The sequence below is a fragment of the Apis mellifera genome, linkage group LG11 (genome assembly GCF_003254395.2).
Source record: "Apis mellifera strain DH4 linkage group LG11, Amel_HAv3.1, whole genome shotgun sequence".
Classification (NCBI taxonomy): domain Eukaryota; kingdom Metazoa; phylum Arthropoda; class Insecta; order Hymenoptera; family Apidae; genus Apis; species Apis mellifera.
Genome location: NC_037648.1, coordinates 378780 through 402940, shown reverse-complemented (window position 1 = coordinate 402940; position 24161 = coordinate 378780). Strand labels below are relative to the sequence as shown.

At 28.1% G+C, this 24161-nt stretch overlaps 5 protein-coding genes across 12 annotated transcripts; 3 read left to right on the top strand and 2 right to left on the bottom strand.

The window, feature by feature from the left end:
• Nucleotides 1-117: 117 nt before the first annotated feature.
• LOC100576552 lies at nucleotides 118-6519 on the bottom strand. 6 transcript variants are annotated; one of them, XM_006557432.3, is made up of 9 exons: nucleotides 6267-6519; nucleotides 5961-6156; nucleotides 4607-5002; nucleotides 3839-4543; nucleotides 3103-3442; nucleotides 1243-1582; nucleotides 863-971; nucleotides 610-764; nucleotides 118-376 (listed from the first exon to the last, which is right to left on the bottom strand). In XM_006557432.3, exons 2-9 carry the CDS (start codon nucleotides 6141-6143, stop codon nucleotides 316-318), a joined length of 2289 nt encoding a protein of 762 aa, XP_006557495.2. In that variant the 5' UTR covers nucleotides 6144-6156; nucleotides 6267-6519; the 3' UTR covers nucleotides 118-315. The 6 variants fall into 6 exon arrangements, with proteins under 6 accessions (XP_006557495.2, XP_006557493.2, XP_016770522.2 ...); XM_006557430.3 differs by having other exon boundaries at nucleotides 120-376; nucleotides 842-971; nucleotides 6263-6511; XM_016915033.2 differs by having other exon boundaries at nucleotides 120-376; nucleotides 842-971; nucleotides 5961-6183; nucleotides 6267-6511.
• On the top strand, nucleotides 1521-13338 carry LOC726895 (uncharacterized protein C1orf112 homolog). Its single transcript, XM_001122611.5, has 13 exons — nucleotides 1521-1599; nucleotides 8106-8215; nucleotides 8321-8467; nucleotides 8549-8763; nucleotides 8882-9033; nucleotides 9833-10026; nucleotides 10243-10388; nucleotides 10469-10595; nucleotides 10677-10842; nucleotides 10943-11174; nucleotides 11376-11703; nucleotides 11803-12003; nucleotides 12277-13338. Exons 2-13 carry the CDS (start codon nucleotides 8123-8125, stop codon nucleotides 12901-12903), a joined length of 2628 nt encoding a protein of 875 aa, XP_001122611.3. The 5' UTR covers nucleotides 1521-1599; nucleotides 8106-8122; the 3' UTR covers nucleotides 12904-13338.
• Nucleotides 13339-14142: 804 nt separating this feature from the next.
• Nucleotides 14143-16455, top strand: LOC100577693. Its single transcript, XM_006557425.3, has 9 exons — nucleotides 14143-14259; nucleotides 14449-14540; nucleotides 14622-14716; nucleotides 14795-15101; nucleotides 15166-15318; nucleotides 15390-15515; nucleotides 15632-15815; nucleotides 16064-16126; nucleotides 16222-16455. The coding sequence occupies exons 3-9, from the start codon at nucleotides 14673-14675 to the stop codon at nucleotides 16269-16271; spliced, it is 927 nt and encodes a 308-aa protein (XP_006557488.1). The 5' UTR covers nucleotides 14143-14259; nucleotides 14449-14540; nucleotides 14622-14672; the 3' UTR covers nucleotides 16272-16455.
• Nucleotides 16456-16684: 229 nt separating this feature from the next.
• On the bottom strand, nucleotides 16685-18067 carry LOC100577651 (three prime repair exonuclease 2). 3 transcript variants are annotated; one of them, XM_006557424.3, is made up of 5 exons: nucleotides 18028-18067; nucleotides 17696-17935; nucleotides 17432-17598; nucleotides 17232-17348; nucleotides 16685-16991 (listed from the first exon to the last, which is right to left on the bottom strand). In XM_006557424.3, the coding sequence occupies exons 2-5, from the start codon at nucleotides 17901-17903 to the stop codon at nucleotides 16758-16760; spliced, it is 726 nt and encodes a 241-aa protein (XP_006557487.1). In that variant the 5' UTR covers nucleotides 17904-17935; nucleotides 18028-18067; the 3' UTR covers nucleotides 16685-16757. The 3 variants fall into 3 exon arrangements, with proteins under 3 accessions (XP_006557487.1, XP_016770518.1, XP_016770519.1); XM_016915029.2 differs by having other exon boundaries at nucleotides 16685-17348; XM_016915030.2 differs by lacking the exon at nucleotides 17232-17348.
• A 1736-nt stretch (nucleotides 18068-19803) lies between these two features.
• Nucleotides 19804-23111, top strand: LOC410290 (anaphase-promoting complex subunit 5). Its single transcript, XM_006557423.3, has 11 exons — nucleotides 19804-19924; nucleotides 20004-20053; nucleotides 20224-20603; nucleotides 20685-20835; nucleotides 20939-21120; nucleotides 21240-21353; nucleotides 21476-21605; nucleotides 21699-22001; nucleotides 22120-22241; nucleotides 22313-22580; nucleotides 22678-23111. Exons 1-11 carry the CDS (start codon nucleotides 19804-19806, stop codon nucleotides 23044-23046), a joined length of 2190 nt encoding a protein of 729 aa, XP_006557486.2. The 3' UTR covers nucleotides 23047-23111.
• Nucleotides 23112-24161: the final 1050 nt, after the last annotated feature.

Below are 24161 nucleotides of genomic sequence, written 5' to 3'. Positions count from 1 at the left end.
TATATGTTGATAAATATTTTAAAAAATATAGGCAATTATTACATATTAAATTCAAGAAAATTGATTCTCTAAAAATACTTTATTCGCTAAAAAGATAAAGATTTTTCACAAATTATATTTCTATATTTAATTCGTAAAATCTAAAAAAATACAATATTTTAAATTCTAAATTACAAGATTACTGTACGATTTCGAGCATTTCCATATATCTTTACGTTTTCAGATAAAAATAATAAACAACTGCAGCTTTTTATAAAACTTTTTATAAAAGTACCAACAATATATAAGCAAAAGAAAAAAAATGATTGTGCTTTGTCACAAATTTTGTAAGACTTCTCTCTGTCTTAATCGATATTCCGTCGGTGTAAGCATGCCCCTGAAAAATAATGGAATTTTCATATAGTGATATCAAAAATCGATTCAATAAAATTTTGATAAAAATTTCCATATTAAATTCATAGACGAAATTTTATAATATTGAAATAGATTGAAATATAATAATATAAACTACTATTTTTCAAGTTACGAAAAATAAAAAAGTAATTTTTTTAAATCAAGTTAATTTTATACAATTTTATACAATATTAAAAATGATTCATGTTTTTAAACCTTAAAACCGTATCAAAAGAAACGCAAACGCCTTTGTCGCACATTTTCTTGTAAAGATGCCAACATTCTTTTTCTTTGTTGGTTTGAAATTGCGGTTCAATAGATTGCACATGTTGAAGAGTTTCCTTTGAACGTAGCATACATGTAGTTTTTGCCTGCAATTTTTATACAAGGCTTAAAATAATTAAAAATGAATTTATATTTGAAAACAAGACATATTTATATTTCTTACGTTCACGATAGAATTATTTACAGTTGTTTTCGATTGTTGTGCGGGAACATTGATTTTTCGGGAGATTATTATCGGTGATTCTTGCGTCTCTCTTTTTATTTTCATAGATGTTATCTGTCTTTCTATTCCACTGTAAACCAATTAAACAAAATATATTTCCTTTTATAAAATTATAAAAAAGAAATAGATAAAAGAAAGAAAAAGAAATATATATTTCCATTTGATATCTTAAAGAATCAATCGATCGTTGCTTACATTTGAATATAAAGAAAACGTATCACAAGAACTATTTATACGATTCGTTCACGATCCTTTCTTTCTATTTCCATTATATTACATATATTTGGCCTCTTATCAATTTTATTTTTTTCATCGATATTATTCTCCTTTTTCATACTTACGATCGTGATGCCGTATTACGAGTTTTCAATAACTTTCGTTTCTTATCGTGTAAATCACAAATAGGCACAGCCAGGCATTTCTTCTCGCGATCGGTCAACGGAACATCAAGCGGCTCCTCAATGTCGTGAATCAATGCCAGGATGGGAAGGGTCAAACCACCGCCGGTAACATCCGTTTTCCAAGACACCGTCGTATCCTCTTTCGACGAAGTAGCTCCACGTTGGTTACCAATGATCGCCAACCACGACTCTGTCGTTCTTTTCTCCTCCTTCGGCGAGAGTTGTTGCTCTTTCGATGGATTATATTCTTCTTCGTCGAAAGAATCTTTCTGAAAGGAAACTGCACAACAACGATATGTAAATATTACATTCCTTTTCGATCGATTATTTGTTGTCATATCTCGAATTTTATAATATCGATATATATTAAATCTATTGTTTGATTTTATATTTTCTTTCTTTAATTTATAGAATCATTAATTTACTACTAAAATTAACTTTAATTAATGGAGGTTGAAAAAAAAAATCATAAAGCAAAAGTCGTCCAATAAAATTTAAAAAATCTTTAATATTCCAATAAATTGAAATTCAATTTGAACGATAGTGGTCACGATATGCACTCATAATGATCCACTTATTTAATCGCTTCCATTTGAATAAATTCATTCGATTTTTATTTAGTATTGGTAGATTCTGCGATCGATCCAATTGAATCAAGGTAAAATGCCGAGTCGGGGGAATTTTATAGTCACGATAAATGTATTTACCAAGCAACCTAATTTAATGGGCCGATATTCGCAATACTTGGCCATTTACCGAAAACTGGGCCAAACGATATTTCGTGTCATCGATTCGGTTTTACAATGAGCTACCCAATATTTTTCCACGACTTTCATCTCAATTATTCTTTGTTTACAAATACGATAAAAACGTAACATTTTAAAATGGGAGAAAAAAATTAAAGAAATTAGAGAAAAGAGATCGATCCACCAAATCATTACTTCGATTTATTTTTCCTCCTGTCTTTTTCTCTCGATCATTATTAAGTTGAAGATTTTTGATCTTTTGTTGGATAGAACACTTGGGAAAACGCGATACACCTTGCGGAATATCCGTTCTCAGAAGTTTCATCGTCATCGGCATTTACCCTGACCGAACACCCATCAATCCAAGTGCAATTATTAAAAGCTGATTACGTGGCGAGTTTCAATGGAATATTTTGCTTCAGGGTCAGTGGTAGTGCAATGGAGAAGAAGTTTGGTCGATTTAACTTTGGTTCGATCCTCTTATTGTCCTGACGTTGAGTTTCGTGTCGTTGCACGATAGAAGTTCACTTTAATTAAACGACGATACACAACTGTATTTAAAAGAAGCGATTCGAGTGTGAAACGTACCGTCAGGAATTTCATTCTTCGAATTTCTTGCCGCGAGAATTTCCTGCGACCGAGAGATCAAAGTGAAACGATCGGAATGTAAATGGAGATTTATTAAATCTCATCCCCTCGTGAAAATGACATAATTTCTCATCGGATAAATATTTCTCGATTAAATTTTTATACGATAAAATTGAATTCTTCAATTTTTGAAGCATGTCCCCGTTGTTGAAATTTTTATTTTTTTCCATAAAGAAAAAATTTTGAGAGTAATGCGTCTCTAATTTTTAACGATTTACGAAAAGCAATAGTACTTTTTTCATGCACGATATTCGTAAATGAAATACATATTTGTGCGAAATCTATACGTGATCTAATTTAAAGCTGCAAAAAATAAAATTTCGACGTAGATAAATTAGAGAGATCTTGTGCGATTTCAAAAAATCCAATTTATTTTTTTAAATAAAAAGCATCTAAGCGTATGTACCTGACTTGATAGGCCTCCTCGCGCTACTCAAAGCTGAGTTAATCGACGGTTTAATGATCGACGTGGTGGGTAGTTTACTACGCAACTCGTCGATTAATTTATCATCCCTGAATGAATTTTCGATATCGCTATCGCTGTCCGCAGAACTGACAAGGGATACCATCGTAACGATGTCCATTGTCCTCGAATCGATCGAGTTCTTCCCGCCACGGGTACCGGATCTGTTCCGTGATTTTCCATCCTCCTCGTTTTTCGGCGTCCCTCCGCCGCAAAAACGCCTTTTTGCGCTTCTGGATCGCCTCTTTAACGGTGCCGATCTCACACCTCGACTCGACGATATCTAATCAATTTTCGTGATTTTAAATGTCGCATCGCATCTTTCTCGAAATAAATCTAATAATTATTATATAAATCGAATAAATGCTCGATAAATTGCGTATTCGTAAAATGTAACAGGGAATTTTTCAATTTATAGAGGTCGAAGATAACGAGAAAAAAAGTAGATCAATATTAATTTATATCAGTGCAAATGCATACTGATACGACAATAAAAAAAAAATATTGTAAAAATTGGATACAATCGCATGTTTTGATATTTCGTAAGGTTCTGTAAGATTTCATAGAAATTTGATATCGTATTCGTGGAAGAAATAAAATATTTTTCAATGATAATTCAACGACGATAAAGAATATCTATAGAAATGACTCCAACAAAGAATACGATATATATATGTACCTTTGTCACACCCGTATCTATCTTTTCCATCGTGTTACATTTACAATCCGTCGCATCTTGATCTTTTTGATTACGGCTCTTTCTCGTCGAGTCGATCACGATATTAACGTGAACCCGATTGTTACTAGCCGAGATTGACCGTTGCGGAGGCGCAGAATTAGTCCTCCTCGATTTCTGCTCGATCTTTTGATTCTCCACCGTTTTCTTCGCGCTAGACCTCGAACATTTATCGATCGTGGAATCATCTTTGCTCTCGACGATGTCTCCCGACGACAGTGTTTGTACGTCGTTCGAGATTTTTCTCGAATCGCATCGATCCCTTATCGTTTTATCGTCTTGCAAATTATCTTCGATCGATGTCCTCGTCTGCGCATTTTTATCATCCACGCAATTATCGCTTATCTCTTCCATCGACTCGCACGGAGAATTATTTTTCTCGCCCTTATCCTCGATCGTTTGCTTCAAAAAATTCTTTTCCTTTTCGATCGTGGCGCGATTTTTCTCCGAGCTCCATCTCGTCTCCGTTGCCGATCGGATCGGGTCGAGGAAGGCTCGGTTAGCGCAGCTATGGAAACTCGCGCGTTTTTGCCTAGCCGATGAGAAATCCTTGATCGATGGCAATGACGTAAGCCGATGATTCGAACTGTCGGAAGACTGTTTTTTCTTAATGGAAACGTCGTCGACGTTCGAATTCTTCGACGTTTGCTTAAAAATAAATTGAAATTAATTGTTACGAAATTAAAATATGTAATGCATTTAATTCAATACCTCGTTTACCTGCTCCTTTTCAACGACTTTTTCCTCTTCCTCCATCATCTTATAATTATCATCCAGAGGAATCTCGATCCTGTCGTTTATTCGCGCAGGAGACGAGGGAGCAGTGGCCTGACCCGATATCTCCGAGTCGCATCTCTCCTCTAAAGTTTCACGCGCCAAGAAGATATTGATATTAGCTTTGTTCTTCTCCCGATTTTGCCAGGCGAGCCTCAGCCTCTCGGCCAATTCTAGCCTGGAGTAAAGAATCGACGATTTCTCCATCCCCACAAATCCTCTCGATCTTCCGCTCGTGGATTTCGATCGTCCTGCAATTTGTCGAGCCACCACCTCCACTTGCCCCGCCTCCTCCTCACTTTTTTGACGCGTTTCCTTCCAGGCAACGCGAACCTAACATTCAAAATTTCGGTTGCGAATCGAAATTCGATTTCTCTCGATCGTTGAAAAAAAAGGAAATACGAAAAGGATTTTTTAAAGAAGAAATTAATATTCTCCGATTTATCGGTTGCGAATCGAAATTCAATTTCTCTTGAAAAAAAGGAAATACAAACAAAAGGATTTTTTAAAGAAATTAATATTCTCCGATTTATCGATTGCGAATCGAAATTCGATTTCTCTCAATCTCAAAAAAGGAAATACAAACAAAAGGATTTTTTAAAGAAATTAATATTCTTCGATTTATCGATTGCGAATCGAAATTCGATTTCTCTCGATCGTTGAAAAAAAAGGAAATACGAAAAGGATTTTTTAAAGAAGAAATTAATATTCTCCGATTTATCGATTGCGAATTGAAATTCGATTTCTCTCGATCGTTGAAAAAAAAGAAATACGAAAAGGATTTTTTAAAGAAATTAATATTCTCCGATTTATCGGTTGCGAATTGAAATTCGATTTCTCTCGATCGTTGAAAAAAAAGAAATACGAAAAGGATTTTTTAAAAAAAAAATTAATATTCTCCGATTTATCGGTTGCGAATCGAAATTCAATTTCTCTTGAAAAAAAGGAAATACGAACAAAAGGATTTTTTAAAGAAATTAATATTCTCCGATTTATCGGTTACGAATTGAAATTCGATTTCTTTCGATCGTTGAAAAAAAGGAAATACGAAAAGAATTTTTTAAAGAAGAAATTAATATTCTCCGATTTATTGGTTACGAATCGAAATTCGATTTCTTTCGATCGTTGAAAAAATACGAACAAAAGGATTTTTTAAAGAAGAAATTAATATTCTCCGATTTATCGGTTGCGAATCGAAATTCGATTTCTCTCGATCTCAAAAAAATACGAATAAAATGTTTAAAAGAAGAAATTAATATTCTCAGGAAGAGAAGGTTGCTGTGGAGGATACCTTGGGTCTGTCAGAGCCGAGTTTACAAGTTCCACGCTTGCCACGTGCAAATGGGCTGGCGCAGATCTGCAATGATTTCTCGTCCTCCGCCGATCTCTGCCGTCTGACTTGCTGACGGCGGGGCGCGGGCGGTTGCAAGGACAATTGCCTGACCGGTCTGATCGATTTTTCGGATCCTGACATTTCTCGATCAATACTACGTAAAACGAGAATGGAACGAGATCTACGTTGATTTTAATCTTTCGATTAAATTAAATTTTTCAAAAATTCGCGAGAGAGAAGAAAAATTATTGGATGCGTACTCACGAGTTTAAGATTCGTTCGAAAGGGGCGGGATACGTAAATACGATGGATCAACTTCCATCGTGGTTGCAGCGCGGGCAAGCGCCGACTGACTAACTTCCATCCATTGCCCTCTCGCACGATCGTTCACCACCACTGCCATTCCACCGATTTATATACCGGCGTGCAGCCACCAACACCGTTGCCGTTCCCACCACTCGGCCGAAGGGTGGTTGAACGATATATCGCTTCCCTTAATTCCAACGACGCTCCAGACTAACACACCGACACTTTGATCGTTGCTGGAATGCGAAGGGTGGTCGAACTCGCTCACCTACGTTAACTCGACGTGCATCCCCCAATTTGCTGTAAATTGTGGTGGAAGGCGAGACGTTGCCATTTTTATTTTATTTTCTTTCGAGAGAAAGATTTTTTTCTTCACTTAACAGGGGAATTAATTTAAATTTGTGACATCGAGTGTACAAGTTTCTCGATATTTTTAGGATTTTAGAATATTTCGAAAAATAATGAAATTTTCCTATAATAATAACGATAAATAAAAGATTTTCAATTATTCATCATTTTAGAAAGAGAAAGAAGAGGAAGAAGAGCTCGATATTGTTCCACGAAGGCGTCAACAACTCGATTTCCCGGGAGCGCGTGTTAAAATCGGCAAAGTCGAATTACAGTCACCGGGTATTATTGATCAAAACTTTACCTATCATCTGACAGCTTGTTGTCCGGTGTTGCCATGGCATCGGCGATCATTCAAATCCATTTTTCTCTCGTTCGTCTCTTTCTTGCCCGCCTTCTTCTTCTTCGCTGTTCAATCGTTGCGCCAGGATTTAAACGCGAAACTTTCGCCCCCCTCCGGAACTCGGCCACGTCGAATCCTTGAAAATTAGAGCTCTCCTTAATTGCTTCGCTTATCGACGATTTAGACGTACCTTGGCCCAGGGATGGGCGATACCGATTGGACGGATCGGTCGTTCATCCATTTTTCCTCTTATTTAAATTTTATTTAAATCAAGTTAAATCGATTCAAAAATTATGCTCGAAATTAATCGAGAAAGTGATGATTATCGGTCGAACGATGATTTTTTAAAGGCTCGTTATCGTTTCTCGATAAAATCCGAATTGAGATCTTTTCGGAATCGAACAAGTTTTTAGTTCAACTCGTTCGAGTTTATCCATCCCTGTTCCGGTTTCTGGAATGACTGTCTATCGTGCTCGATCGGGATTAGAAAGTTCGACTTGGCGAGGCTTGCCAAGAAATTTTCGAGGCTCCTCGTTTCACGATCGAGCCGTTTCGTCAGGATTGATGGATGCCTCATTTGCCCGCAACACGAAAAACGGAATTATAAATTATTTTTCCAACTGTTTTATAATTTAAAATATTTCGCTTGAAGAAAAATCGTCCATAGGAAAAATTTATTGATTATTTTTACAAATAACATCTTTTCTTACCAAAATATATAGATATACAGGATGTTTAAAAAATAAAAGAATAATTGGATTAATTAGATTAATTAATCGAGATAATTTCATCTTCCTTTTCAAAAACTTTTGTTATTTGTTAATTAATTATTATGTAAGAAAAAATATTGGAGCACGTAGTTTAATTGTGACAGTGTCGTAGGTTGAACAAGTTCAACACGTGTCGAAATAAAAAATCTGTTGAATGTAAAAAAAAAAATTATTCAAAGAGTCTTTCTTTTGCTGCATTCCTTGATTAATTTAATTGAATAATTCGAATTGAAAATCGTCGCAGTTCGTGATATGCATAGAAAAATGTTTTCTTCTCTAATTTCCACATTAATTCCTGAATAATTATTATGTATTATATTTTTATTTTTTCCACAGATCTTGATTTGAGAAAAATGGCAAACGAAAGTTCTTTCACTTTTCTGTTAGAAGATTCGTTCAGCGACAATGATAAAAGTATGACCGAAGATTGTTCGTCGAAATTAAAAATATCCTTTAGAATTACAATTCTAATTTTCACTTTTTGAATATTTGAATATTAAAAATGTAAATGTAATTTATTTCCATATTATTTTTTCTTAATCAATGATCACGATGCTTTGGAGAGCCTTGTTCAGAAATACGACGGGGAATTATTGCAACGGACACTGGAACAATCTTTGTCCTCCTGCTCGGATAATTTATTAGATGAGAAAATTTTCAACGAAATTTTTCCTCTCGCCCATGATCTTCTATCCAAGGTAAAGAAGTAGAAAATATTATCACGTACGAATTAACCAATCATCACGTTTTCATTTTTTTTCATCTTCGAATCATTCAAGACGTTGAAGCAGATCGGCGAAATGATAAACAGAAACGAAGACACGGAGCGAGACACGAAACGAGAGCTGTTCGTTTGCCACGAATTGTTAAAAATATGGGAAAAATCTATGGAACGTGTGTCGAAACTTCAGAGAACGTCTGCCACGGATCTTAAATCCATATTGGAGAACGTACTCGTCACGGTTGAATTAATATTTCAACACTGTAGAGGAAGGTATTGAGCATTGTATTGGAGACAAATCGGTATAAAATTGTCCAGCAATTATTTAAATATTATAAGATATTTAGATCGATCTTGAATTGAAGAGAATTTTTTTTTTTTTTTTTCACAGTAAAAAATTATACGGTGTTTTATTCGATAAAGTATCGGAGGAATTGACGAATCTCTTTCGTAAAGCAAAAACGATCTTGAATCTATTCTTGGCCACTTTGGACGGTGTAATAGCCTTCGACACGGACACGGAATCGGAACTGTTGGTAAAAGGTGAGCGATCCTATTACGTCTTAACGATTCTTTAATACGAATCATCTTTATCTTCATCGAATACACCGAGTATAGAAAAAAAAGACACAATTGTCTGAGCACGTCATATATTTACAGTTGGATTAGATGTTGATACACGAGCATATTTTACTTCAGCAACAATAATTATTGCTGTTCCTACAGGAATTAAAGTTTTTAGATGATTAGCAACATACATACATGGTGCAAAATTAAAATTAAACATTTCAGTTTTATGATCATTAGGTTTCATTATATTATTCACTATTGGTGGATTAACAGGAATTATATTGTCAAATTCTTCAATTGATATTATTCTTCATGATACATACTATGTTGTTGGACATTTTCATTATGTTCTTTCTATAGGAGCAGTATTTGCTATTATCTCAAGATTTATTCATTGATATCCTTTAATTACTGGTTTATTATTGAATATTAAATGACTAAAAATTCAATTTATTATAATATTTATTGGAGTAAATTTAACTTTTTTTCCTCAACATTTTTTAGGTTTAATATCAATACCACGACGTTACTCAGATTATCCAGATTCTTGTTATTGTTGAAATTCAATTTCATCAATAGGATCGATAATTTCATTAAACAGAATAATTTTTTTAATTTTTATTATTTTAGAAAGATTAATTTCTAAACGAATAATATTATTTAAATTTTTCATTTTTCATTTTATATACGTATATCTCGATATTTAAAAGATTAAATAATTTATTAGAGATTCTTTTCGATTAAAAAAGATATTTTTTTCTATTGAGAACAGTGATCGATTCGATCGGATTGTTCGTCACTATTGCTCACGATTTGGATTTGAAAACGTTCGTAGAAACGTCAAAAGTATTCGGAAAATTGGCAATTACGAGGCAAGATCTCGTCAAAAGAACGAACGCTGCGAGCGTCACCTCGCATCTTGCGCAATTGGCAAGAAATATATCCTCGATGTTTTTGTTCTGTCAGGTATGTTTCACTTAAAAAAAAATATATATATATATATATAAAAAGATTTTATATCATCTATTATATTTTTATTACTCGTTTATTAGATATTTTATTGATATCAACGAACAATGCCTTTTTCTGATTTTTTTTTTAAACTGATATCGAAAAATATTAGAAAAATGGTTAATACAAAATAAGAATTTAAAAAATTTTTATCCAATTATATTTATACAGGATTCAACCGAGCGGATCGATGAAAGAAAAATAAAAGTAATCGGCCACTCGTTAAAAATTTTGGACAAATTATTCGCAACTTATTGCCCATACGTAAATAACGAGATTCTCTCGTTCGCAATCGAACTTTTATCAAAAGTGCACAAGTACATTTCATTTACAATTATTTTTCTTCCCTCCTTTCGTTTAATCTTCAAATCTCTTTCTACGTCTTCTATCTCTTTAGGTGTTCCCCGTTATGCTTGGAAAAATCAAAGATTGACGATAAATTAATCGAATTGATAAATGTACACATCTCTCGTGGATCGGAACCATTTTTAAACACGCTTTTCAAATCTTCCGATTTCAAGCAGGTTCGTCCAGTTCTATACATCGATAAATATAATTTTTAATCATAAATTTTTGTATCGATACTGTTAAAAAAATATCTTCAGGCATTTTTCGAATATGGAAATCAAGCGAACATCGATAAATTGGGTTACCATTTATTAATAGTCAGCATTATGAAAATATTAATCAACGCGCCGTACGAGCAACATTGCGAATGGACATTAGGCGCTGAATCGATCATTGATGTTGCGTTGACTAACATTAATCACAGTGAGTTTAATTTTCAAATTAAACTTATGATTCTGAAAAGTTGAATTAAGAGATTGGAAATGTTGAAAATATTTATATTTATATTTATATCCTCATAAAGTACAGGAAGAAATATTGGTTGGCCAAGTGAGATTACCGGGTGTACACGATATAGGAGAAAGGCCAAGATCGGCTTCGATATACGAGGCCACAATAGTGCCAATTTGTAGTCTGATTAGCCAAATACCTGGGGATGGATTTCAAGCCATCGAATTGATTTTGTTGAAGCATTTGCTAAGCAATCAACTTTGGAGTTCTTTGCTGAGTTCGGATATTTGGTGTTTCGTTGGCCGGTTTGTAAATCGCATATCTCGAATAAGCTTTATGATATCTCATCATATTTTATTATCGAAATAAAATTCGATTATTTATTTTGCACCTTTTTTTATATATATATATATATATATATATATATATATATATATATATAAAATTTATCACGATATATTTCATCTTATTCTTAGATTTCTATGCAATATTAATTATATTTTCAGCATTGGTTCGTCGGAGCTTTGCATCGGTCACGTGAAATATCTGTTGAAAGTTTATGCTGTTTTAATGACACGTAGCAATAGTCTCGAAGTCGTTGTATTGGAGAATCTAATCGGTAGATTGTACAATTTGCTCCCAGAGGAAACGAAGCACATCCTTATAACGGAATTTGACGATCTCGAAAATCCATCCTGGTTGCCCGTCGCACGATTTTTGCCATCGAAAACGAAATCATTCTTGGAAAGTCGATTGGCGTGTGTGTTAAACGAAATCCCGACCGCGTTCGCAGAATTACAACGGCAACCCACCGTACAAAACTGGGATCATATTGTAAATTACGTTCGAATAAATTTTTCGTTTCTTTTTCTTTCTTTCCTTTTTTCTTTTTCCGACGATTTTAATCGTATAATTATTTTCCACATTTGAAAGACAAAGTTGATGCCATTGGCCGGGAAATTGAATTACACGGAAGAACAAAATATCATTGATATTCTTTCTCAGATATGGAACTCTATAGCGAGCACGATCGAAATTTTCGAAGGTAGACAATTGGATATATTATCGGAATTAATATTGAAGTTGTTCGTTGCCACGCAGCCTCAAAAAATTCAAGATAATATTTTCTTCTCGGTATGTTCGTTTTTTTTTTTTTTTTTTAATATCGTATAATAATAATTTATACATTTTCATTTTATAACATACAATAATAATAATATTACATAAAATAAAATTTATTTTGAAAATTTAAATTTCGTGACTCAGTTTGAATTTTGCTTCGGATATATCCTTTTTTAAAAATGTTCTTTTATAAAAATGTAATTTTTTTTATTTTGATGTAATCATAAAAAAATTATCAAATTGTAACGTATCTTTTATATGTAAAGTAGTATTTAATTATTTCAGATTATAGAAGCAATTCTAACGTCGTTCTTTTATTTTCCGCCACATGTTAAAGCGATTGCGTCGCATTATTTAAGAAATAATATCGATTCACTTGACAACTGTGGGCTTAAAGTTGCCAATGCGTTAGCGGAATTCAATTGTCGACTTTTAGAAGATGAAAATCCTTGGGTACGACAAGAAGCCTTTGAATCATTCGACCATGTGGCCCATATGTGCCCGAACGAAGATCTTGTTACTAAAATGGCTGCTGCAGTTACGAAAAAATCGTTGTTAAGAGATTCTTTGCCGGCCTATTTATCTGGCACGATTTATTATGAACTTCAAAATTTCTCAAATATCGAAGATTACTTGCAACATATAGGAAAACAATTGCAAAATATCTATCATGTTTGTAATAATTACGAGGATTCTCAAAGGGATGAAAAACTTCCTAAATTGGAAATTCATTCCGTCGAAAGTTTTGATGAGAATCCATCTATAAACGATCTTGATGAACACGTGAGCAAAATATGTGACGAATTGAATGATATATTGAAAAAGAATAATGATATTAGTAATCACGTTTTACGAAGATTACGATTAATTTGTAGTAAAATTCTGGATCTAACTGGATCTAATTCAATCTAAATCAATATATTTTGTAAATAAGATAAGATCGCATATGTTAAAACGTATATAAATATATTAGTACATACATGTATATAAAAGAGCATTAATATTATATAATATAAAATGTATTGGTACATATGTGTACTTCGAAGAGCCTTAATATTATTTTTTACGTATATTTTACTTAAACTAAGTATTATCATATATTATATATTATAATAACATAGCCAGTATATCCTCCAACAGCTGATCCGCACGAAAATCATATCCAATTTATTTCCGTTCGTTCCGTTTTATTAAATCATTTTGTTTTAATTTTTACGAAAATGTTACAGAATATCTTTCGAAATATTTTTTATTTATTGTCGAAGTTCCTACTTTTTTCTATACATCATTAATATAAATTATATATAAGATAACATAACAAATAAGATTATTCAATATTTTTGTAAAGAAAATTAAAAAAGAATTAAAAATTTATAATTTATAAATTAATTGAAAGAATGTACTGAAATGATTCAATATGATGTTTAATATCCATGATAAATGGTACATTGCAAAAGTTAAAAAAGTTTTTTATATATTATATTAAAAAGGATATTTGTTAATTGATATGAGTTATATGAGTATAGTATACTACTATAGTTACATAATAATTATAATATATGCACGCATATATGCATATATATGCTTTGTGTTATAATTTTAACTAATATATTATATAATATGCATACGGAAAAGTGTGAATAAAAAAATTGAAAATTATTAAAAAATAAATTTTAATTGATATCTTATATGAAAAATGATATATCTTATCTTCATTATTGGTATTTATCTTTATTTTCAATATATATTTATATATTTTATATAGTATTATAGTAAATTAAAGAAAAAGTAATATTCAACGAAGTTATTCGATACTTTTACTTATATAACTTTGCCAGTGCAATTTCTATTTCCAAAGATTTATTTTACATTCGTGTTCAACATATCGCGTTCGTGTTTAATATAATATATTTAATATACAAAGAGTTATATAAAGAGTTTTATATATTTATATATTTAAGATTTTTTATTTTTTTTCTATATTATATGATAAAATTGTTTATTTTTATAGTGCAGTTTTTACAGTGCATGTTTTAATTTACATAAAATTTTTCAAGGTTTGAAATTTAAATTTAAGTGCTATTACAATTTTATAATAATCTAAAATAATGAATGCAAAAAATACATGTTGATATTTTGTATTATATCTAGATGCAAAAGGAATTAGAGAAAAATTTATCTAATGATGAAGTATTTAATGCAATAAATAAAATATTTATATCATTAGAAGATGATGAGATACGTACAATTAATGAATCTTTATTGCTGGTATGTATTTTTATTATATATTATAATATTATATATTGGTTTACATGTAATAATATATATTATACTATATTATATATTTTATTATATAATATTATAATTTAATTCAATAGGTGATTGAAAAAATGATAAATTTTATGAAATCGGAGGATTCATTGTTTAAAGAAATATATCAAGAAATTATTTTTATAGGTAGTTTTTATAAAGGAACAAAAATAGAAAAACCAAATGAATTTGATCTAAATATTATTTTAAAATTACCTTTTAATAATAAACAAATAAATGTAAGAATATTTTTATTTAATTATAATAATTTTAAATTATTTTTTAATTTTTAATGATACAAAAATTTTTTTTCTATCCAGTTTTATTCAGAAAGACCAGCTTTTGTCCAAATCCAAATAGATCAATCGACTATGTATAATTCTAAATATGATCATCTCACAGATAAAGGAAAAAAGTTGAAGAATAAATTATAATTATTATATTTATAAACAATTTCATTATATTTTTACATAAAATATTATTTTTTTTGTAGAATATATAACAATATTATTGATTATGGCTATTTAAATCCAAATAAATTTCGTCGTTGGATTCAAGGAATTCTATATAAAGTCCTTCATAAAAAATTAACAAAAGTTGATAATGGATATGAATTAATCATAAATAAACAATTAAAGGCAAAAATCAGAATAAAAGAGAGTGGTCCTGCATATACATTAATAATAAATATTGAAACTGAAACTAAAACTAAAACTATTCATGTTGATTTAGCTCCAGCATTAGCTTTCCATATAAATTACATTAATCAGTTTATTTTTAAATTTAATGAACTTCAAAATGTTTGTATATTCTATTATATTTAAATAGAAATATTTTTATATTATAAAAATTTTTTGTTTTTAGTGTCGAAATAAAACATGGTTTGCAATTCCATTACCATTAACAGATGATGATATTAATAATAAGAATTTTTATTGGAGACTTTCTTTTAGTTGTCAAGAGAAAGAAATTCTTACTAAATATGGTCGTATAAAACCAGTCATACGTCAAATGAAGGTTGTTTAATAAATTTTATACTTTAATTTCAATATTACAAAACATTTCTGATTGTTGTTGTTTTTTTTTAGAAATTAAGAGATACACAAAATTGGAATAGTATCGCAAGTTATTTCATAGAAACTTTATTTTTACATAAAAAGGAAGAATTGAAAAACGATCTCGAAAAAATACCATTTACATTATTTTTATTTAAAGTAATATATAATATATAAAAATATATGTATAATAATATATGTAATATATAATATTAGAATCAATATGTATAAAAAATTTATAAGGCATTATTCATATGAATTATTATTGTTTTTAGATGCTTCAAGAATTATATTATGCTTGTGATAAACATACATTGGAATTTTATTGGGATAAAAATTATAATTTATTCTCAAAGATTAGTGAAAGAGAAATGTATAACATAACTTACCGCTTAAAAAATATCATAAAGAGTATTGAAAGATGTTCAAGTGATAAATTCATACTGGCTAGCTTTATTTGTAAGTTGTATTTTTTAAAATTATGAAATGAAGATGTATACATATTTGAAATATAATTTTTCACAATTTTTTTCTTCTCTTAATATAAAATTCAATATAAACGATTGCATTTTATTCTATATGAAAAATTATTATTATGAAATTTTTCTTTAAATATTTTGATTTTTCAACAAAAATTAATAATCATTGTAAATAATTGTTTTTTTATATTGAATCTAAATTTTATTATTTTTTTTTTTAAATTACAGTAAATTCACAGGAATTAAAATTATTACAAGAAAAAATAAATAACAATAATCAATATGTAGAAGGTATATATTAATTATAATTAATATATTATAATAAAATATAATTATAATGATAATATTAATTTAATATTAATTTAATATAAAAATTAATTTTATAGATAAAAATGATACAGAACAGGAAAATAGTAAATGGTGCACAATAACTTGATTTACTTTAAAATATTTTTACATAATAAAATTTTTTTACTAATTTTATTTTTATTTTTTAACATTAAAAATTTTATAAATATATATTCAATATATTTTTAACAATTTTGTATTTAATATATAATAATGTGTGTAATGTATAATATATAATTTAATAATATACTCAAAATATTTTCAAATTAAAACATTGATGTTAATTAATTTTAAACATTTTATTTTTTTAATACATTTATTTTGTTAATATGCTTCATATTTTATATGTTTATATCTTTTCAATTAATATTTTTATATAATATATTGTATTCAATAAAAATAAAATTTGAAATATAAAATAACTTATTTTAAAAACATCCATATTATATTATTAATTATTATATATTATATTATATAATTATTACAAAATATATATTATATTTGTATTGTTAAATATTTGTATTATATTAAAAAAAAAATTAATAAAAGAATTTTTAATATATCAAAATGAATATTATTTACTTATATGATTAATTAGAGGTATTGCATTAGAATCAGCCCAATCTACAAAAAAGTTTCCTAATTGAATAGCACAGCGAATCATTATAAGACAATCTCCTTCAGCACTGTGTGCATTTTCAGGCTCAGCACCAAGAATATGTTTATAAACATTAGTTAATTTAAAATTTATTGGTTGACTATTTGTAAAATCTAATTTTCTTCTTGCGTTTATACTTCTTTTTCTGTCCTGAAAATTTTTATCAGAATGTTGAATTTTTATAATTTGATTCTTAGGTGTTTTTTCATTCAGTTCTTGCATTTTTGTACAATAATTAGTTTCTGAAGTGTTAGATATACTATTAGAATGAGACATTGTTTTTTCAATTTTAAGAAAAGTGTCATTTTTGTTATCATCATTTGTATTTATAATAGAATCTAATGCATCGGATAAAATTTTATCATAACCATCATTTAATAAAGTACTAACTTCAATATTACAAGAATTATTAATTTGGTTATTCATTTTTTTTATTGGTTCTTCACGTAAAAAGAAGTCTTTTATTAACTGTAGCATATCAATACTTAAAATATTTTCACTGAAACTCTTTAAAAATTAATATTAGATCATTTAATTAGATTATATTAATATCAAATTATTCATATCATGAAACTATGAATTATAAATACCTTGTCAATAGTTTTAAGTTCTGATAAAAGAATGGGATAATCAAAATTATTTCCATTATAAGCTACAAAGCAAGTTGGTGCTTTTTGTCGATTTATAAAATTTATTATTAAATTATATACATCACAGTTAAAATGTTGAATTTCACATAAATTTTCATTAGATAAACCTGACAACATAAGTTTCATTCATATAAAACTTAAAGAATATAAAAGTCTATTTGAAATAAATTGAAAATTGATTATTATAATTAAATTACATATTACCTGTCAATGTTTCAATCTCTTTTGAAATATTCAAATTTGGATGTATTGGTAAAATAAGTTTTTGTAAAACTCTTGGTAAAAAATCCTTGGTATTACACACAGCAGTTCTTGATACTGCTATTAATGATAACTCGGTCACTTTTGGCATACAATTTTTTGTTATTAATCCTGTTGTTTCCAAATCAAAGAATATAAATGTTCGTATCATTTTTAACGAATTTAAAATTGCAATATGAATTTCTATTAAAAAATAAAATTTTACTTATTAATTATAAAATTTATAAATAATTTTCTATTTTGATAAATAAATAAAAAGATATTTTTATTCAAACCTTTTTAGTCATGTGTATTAAAATATAATTATGTCAAATGATTAAAATATTAATAATATATATAAATATAATTTATTTTTTAGAATGGTGATAAAATATTTATATTGCATTTGATAATTATTTTAATTAATTAAAAAAAATTTTTAATATTATTTTTTATTAAACACGAAATCTTTTTTCACATGCAATAAAATTAGCAATAAATATTTCCTTCGTTACAAATAATAATTATTTTAACTAAAATAAAATAAAACTAACTTTAAAATAAAAATTTTAAATTATTGATAAATAAGAATCATGGTAAGTTAGAAGTGATACAGGTTATATATCACATTATTAAATTCTAAATAAATTTTTCAAAACTAACGCCATCTCGCGTTTGGATGATGGAAGCTATGACTTATTATTAGCATAGCAGCATATGCAAAGAGGTATACTAATTGTGACGTCACAGACAAAGAAAGCAATACTCTACAAGAAGGATAGAGAATATCTTTCGATAAGATAGAAAATTCATTAATTATTCGTTTTTTAGTGAAAATTTTGGCATTTTTAAAACCGTATTTAAAAGATAAAATTTTAACCAAGTTCCTCGTTACAATTTTAATATGAAATTCTTTCTCAATAAGTATTTATTAGTAATTTATTATTCCATGCATCGGTGACGCCATATTGAAAATTCATTAATTAATCTTTTTCAATTAAAAATTTGAGCACTTTGCATTAATGACAAAGAATTTTATATTAAAATTGATACGAGAAACTTGTTTGAAGTTTTAGCTTTTAAATGCAATTTTAAAAATGCCGAAATTTTGCGTACAAAACGCGTAATTAATGAATTTTCAATATGGCGTCTTCGATGTATTAGAGCGTATGACGCGTTAATCATTATTAATCGTTAATAATTAATTAATGGCAAAGAATTTTATATTAAAATTGATACGAGAAACTTGTTTGAAGTTTTAGCTTTTAAATGTAATTTTAAAAGTGCCGAAATTTTGCGTAGAAAACGGGTAATTAATGAATTTTCAATATGGCGTTTTCGATGTATTAGAGCGTATGACGCGTTAATCATTATTAATCGTTAATAATTAATTAATGGCAAAGAATTTTATATTAAAATTGATACGAGAAACTTGTTTGAAGTTTTAGTTTTTAAGTGCAATTTTAAAAGTGTCGAAATTTTGCGTAGAAAACGGGTAATTAATGAATTTTCAATATGGCGTTTTCGATGTATTAGAGCCTATGACGCGTTAATCATTATTAATCGTTAATAATTAATTAATGGCAAAGAATTTTATATTAAAATTGATACGAGAAACTTGTTTGAAGTTTTAGCTTTAAGATGCAGTCTTAAAAGTGTTGAAATTTTGCGTAAAAAATGAGTAATTAATTAATATTTCATGTATCGTTTTCGTTGCTCTCTATCCTTTTCGTATAATGATGCTTTCTTTGTCTACGACTTCGCATACCTCCTTGCATATTCTGCTATGCTAATAACGAGTCCAAACTTCGGTGATCCAAACGCGAGATGGCGTTGATCATCAATACTTTTTGTTGATTCTCGCCTATCTTATGTACAGATTGTTATTCGTCAACAATTTGTAGCAAATTTAATATTACAACTTGTATTTACTGTACGAAACGAAACAATTTTGACATGTGTTAAATATTTAAAATGGTTTACTATTGTTTATATAAAATTCTCTAGTTCTTGTTTATAATGAAAACTATATAATAGATATTTTAAATATATTTTATTATACTTTGATCATAATGTCGACGGATTTAATGAACATCGATGGCCATATAAAGAGATTGCAAAAAGAAACTTTAACTCCATATAAAATAGCAACTGTTATTTTAATTAAAGAATATTGTAATGAAACGACAAAAGGTAATTTAATATTAATAATTTTGAAATTATTTAATATAAATTAATAAATATTATATAAATAAATAATATTTTCTTTCAGCAATTGTGGAAAGACGTGACTTTTGTTTAGTTGCATTGAAATTGATTCAAGTAAGTATTATTAATTAGAAAAAAAAAAAAAGATTTTATATTTTTAAATATATTTTGATATACTTTTTAAATCTAATAAAATAAAATATTTTTACTATTGTAAAATTTTAATATTTAATTTTATTATTTAAGTTAAATAAATGAAATCTTTTTTTATATTTTTTGATTAGTCCCCTGACATGGAGCTTAATACACTTTTGAATATTTTATATTCCCCTGAATATATTTTACATCGGTTTGCACATCACATGGAAGTACAATTGAATGTATTAAGAGGGAAAGGAGTTGAAGGATTATTAGATTTATTTGATAATGTTGGACGACTCATGAAACCAACATTGGATCATTCTCTTTCTTTGCCTGCATTAAATAAAAATTCTGTTCTTGGATTATATATAAGAAGAGTTATAATTTTTTTTGAAAAGTTACCATTTGATCAAGTGGTAGCCTTATATGAAGCTTTAAAAAAATATCTTGATAATAGGATTAATACTTTTGATGGTTCTGATGTATCTGCAAGTTCTAAAACAAAAGATTCATATTCAAATGAGTATGTATTTATTATCTTATTTATAATCTATAAATATATTGTACATTTACAATTTATTTTAACTTCTTTATATTTTGATAGAACTAAAACTTGGGGTGGAAGACAAGCTGAGTTACTTGTTGCACAACAAGCACATGCATTGCAGACAGATGAACATAAAGCAATGTCTCCTGCAGAACTTCAAGTTCTTGTACGAGAACTTTTAAATTGTAGTCCTTATTATGCTGAAGTTGTGAGTACTGTGTGGTAAGAACATTTTTCCCAATTACTTGAGAAAATATAATTATGATATTTTTTTATATCTCTTACTTTTTATATTCTTTAATATGTTTCAGCATTATTTAAGTTATTTAAACTGTCTAAGGGTCAATGAATATTGCGGAGCTATAGACAGTCTCTATCACTGCTTTGATAGATTAGTACCTTTGGAAAATCGTTCCGCACCTGAAGAGAGATCACGTATTTTTAGATATGCAGCTTTAAATTTAGCAGTTTTACATGCTCAATTTAATCATAAGTATGTTTTATATAATTTTTTTATATTGTATAATTATGTATATATTGTATAATTATGTATTGTATTGTATAATTATTGTATAAATATTTGTATTGTTATTTTTTTTTTTTTTATTTAAGAGAAGTAGCTCAAGCTGCTTTAAAAGAAGCTATCATGATGGCCCAAGAAGCTGGAGATAATGTATGTTTACAATTAGCACATGCTTGGATGTATCATTTAACTACCAAACAAAAGTGAGTTAAAATTTTTTCAATAAATAATTAATACTTAATTTCTTTATGTTAGAAATAAAATTGCAAGTGTAAAAAATTTGTATTTGTATATATATATATATATATATTATAAAATATTTTAGAGGACCTCTCATAGAAAGATCAGTTGGTAAAGCAAGTATGTTAGGAATAACTCATACGACTGGATTAGGACTTATTGCATATGCTCATAATTCTGCATTAGAAGCTAAGAATCCATCACAAGTGTTTGAGGTATATATTTTTTTAATTCAATTGCATTTGATATATATATATACTATTTAAGTTATTCAGGATTAAATTATTTTTATAATATATTTATTGTAGACCCTGATGAAATCTGATGTTTTAAATTGTCAACATTCCATGATAGATTTAATGTCGATGACGTATGCGGAAAAATCTGCGCTATGGGCATATTATGGTAAAACTGAAATGTCTTCTGTTTGTGCACAACTATTACTTTTACACAATACAGGAGATAAGAAACAACATATGTTTAATGGTCCGTCTACTTGTCAAGCTGTTGTTAATATTGCAAATATCTTAGTAGAATTTGGAGAATATTTTTTGGTCGATATTGTACTTGCTCATGCTAAAGAGAGATTTCCCAATGAACCATGCAATAAGGTATCATTTATATAAATCCATGTCAAATTGATATTATATTTAGTTAAATGAATTATTTATATAAGTTTAAGTTTGTATATGATTGCATGCTATTTTTTTTATATTTGTTTCGTGTTAGATATGGATGCTAAGTGAGCAACTTTATGTATTTACACAATTAATGAGACAAGAAAAATGGAGTGAAGCTGAAGCAATAGCGTTAAATATTTCAAGTTTAGATCCTTTGGAATGTAAATTTAGGTATGAAATAATATTTAAATTTTAATATTTAATATTTATATAATTTTTATATTTTTACAATTTTTGAATAGATTAGCGGAAGTTTGCTTAGAAAAAGGAGATTATCCGAAAGGTTTAGAATGTATTGATAATATTGAGAAAGATGAACAAATAACTCCTCAAAATAAAATAAGAGCTATGATTCTTTTAAGTCAAATAATGTGTGCTTCTGTTTCATCAGAGAGTGGAATTGTAGGGGTTAATTCATTAGTACTTTTAAATACAGCATTAGAACTGGCAATAAAGAATCATTTATCTTATTATAAAGCATTAATAAAAATGCATCTTGCAAATATTCAGGTAACTAAATTAGTTAATATTCTTTTTTTTTTCTGTAATTTAAAATTACATATTTTATTATTTGTTATTAAATATATTATATTATTGATATTTTCAGTTAATAATGGGTATGCCAACTTTAGCATTAAATTTAGTAGAGGAAGCAATTACGCAAATTTTAGCTCATGGAGGATATTACGATCAAGGTAGAGCGTTTATTTTATATGCAAAATGTTTAGTCGCTACCGCTCCAACGTGCGACAAAACTCGAAAGGAAGTAATTTTAAAAGCTATTAAAGCTCTTTCCAAAGCAAAAAATTATTTTACAAAAATCGAAGCTTATGGAAAACTAAGAGTTACATTATGTTTAGAATCTTTACTATGTCATGAGATTGATCTTAAAACTGAACGAAATCAATGTGCTTTTGAATTTCGTCAATTAGATCAACAGCTTCTTACAAAATTAGATAATTTATCATTATATTGAAAACAGAAAAAAAATAAAAAATAAAAAACGATAAGTACAAATATATGTAATTGAAATATTCTTTTTTTTGTTCTTTTTTGGTTTTTTTTTTTTTTTTTTATCAAGGAACGAAACATTCAATTGTATTTCCGTAAAAATCTATTTTTTTTTTTTTATATTAAAACGTTAAATAATTATTCATTAATTAAAAATAATAATCTTATTATGATATTCATATAATCATTGTAATAAGTTATTTGTATATGTATTTTGATTATTTTTTAAAATAAAAAATGTTGTAATAATTTAAACTTTTTAATATAAAATTAATATAAAACTTACCTGAAATATATCCTGAAAATGATTATTTAATCTTAATTATAAAATGAAATAAAGTAATGAGGAGAAATGAAGAATTTTTAAATAACAATGACACAAAGTATACAATAGAAACATTTATTTATAGAGTCTGTCGCGAAGATACAACGGAATTTTTCATATTCTAAAGTTTTTTACCTACTCCTATTATGGGAGTTAGGTATAGTTCATACGAGTTATATATATAGTTCATTTCTTGTTTGTTATTTGCCAACAAGTTTTTCTTTTCAAAAAATCAACTCGCATGAATCACATAGTAAGTGCACACAGGACACAGATAGGTAAATGATAACGCACGAAAATCGCGAGGATTTTTATCAAATCCCATTAAATTTTCGTCAGCGAATCGTCAAAGATGTATATTAGATGGTACTTTCATCGAAGAAACTTTGAATGCTTAAGTAATAGATTACATCCGTTGAAAAACACGCACACATTTTTGAAATTTATCGACATTTTTTGTGAGCAATTTTTATCTTATTCAAATACTTTTTATCTTGTAAGAAAAAGCATTTTTCTTATAACAATATTTTCTCTTTCTATAATACTAATAGCAGGACTTATTTTGCGAATATATTTCTTTCTTTTCTCGTTAACTTTTAAAACGGATATGTTTTTTTTTTTTTTTTTTTTTCTTTTTTCGAAAGTATTTGTTTCAATAATTATACGTAATAATTATATGTTTATACGATAAATAAACCCGTAATTTTTCAGATATGGATGCTCACTTTGATTTTTTTTCAAATTTTTCTCATGCT

Bases quoted from the DNA above. Each gene is read 5' to 3' on its own strand.
- LOC410290 (XM_006557423.3), top strand. From the start codon at position 19,804: ATGTCGACGGATTTAATGAACATCGATGGCCATATAAAGAGATTGCAA. The intron at 20,054-20,223 runs GTAAGTATTATT...TTTTTTGATTAG, and splicing joins TTGCATTGAAATTGATTCAA to TCCCCTGACATGGAGCTTAA. The intron at 21,354-21,475 runs GTGAGTTAAAAT...AAAATATTTTAG, and splicing joins CATTTAACTACCAAACAAAA to AGGACCTCTCATAGAAAGAT.
- LOC100577693 (XM_006557425.3), top strand. From the start codon at position 14,673: ATGTATAATTCTAAATATGATCATCTCACAGATAAAGGAAAAAA. The intron at 14,717-14,794 runs GTTGAAGAATAA...TTTTTTTTGTAG, and splicing joins CTCACAGATAAAGGAAAAAA to AATATATAACAATATTATTG. The intron at 15,319-15,389 runs GTTGTTTAATAA...GTTTTTTTTTAG, and splicing joins CAGTCATACGTCAAATGAAG to AAATTAAGAGATACACAAAA.
- LOC100576552 (XM_006557430.3), bottom strand. From the start codon at position 6,143: ATGTCAGGATCCGAAAAATCGATCAGACCGGTCAGGCAATTGTCCTTG. The intron at 3,443-3,838 runs GTACATATATAT...AAAATTGATTAG, and splicing joins TAGATACGGGTGTGACAAAG to ATATCGTCGAGTCGAGGTGT. The intron at 765-841 runs GTAAGAAATATA...TAAAAATTGCAG, and splicing joins TAAATAATTCTATCGTGAAC to GCAAAAACTACATGTATGCT.
- LOC726895 (XM_001122611.5), top strand. From the start codon at position 8,123: ATGGCAAACGAAAGTTCTTTCACTTTTCTGTTAGAAGATTCGTTCAGC. The intron at 10,596-10,676 runs GTTCGTCCAGTT...AAATATCTTCAG, and splicing joins AATCTTCCGATTTCAAGCAG to GCATTTTTCGAATATGGAAA. The intron at 10,843-10,942 runs GTGAGTTTAATT...ATCCTCATAAAG, and splicing joins GTTGACTAACATTAATCACA to TACAGGAAGAAATATTGGTT.
- LOC100577651 (XM_016915029.2), bottom strand. From the start codon at position 17,903: ATGATACGAACATTTATATTCTTTGATTTGGAAACAACAGGATTAATA. The intron at 17,599-17,695 runs GTAATATGTAAT...TTATGTTGTCAG, and splicing joins AGAGATTGAAACATTGACAG to GTTTATCTAATGAAAATTTA. The intron at 17,349-17,431 runs GTATTTATAATT...TAATTTTTAAAG, and splicing joins AACTTAAAACTATTGACAAG to AGTTTCAGTGAAAATATTTT.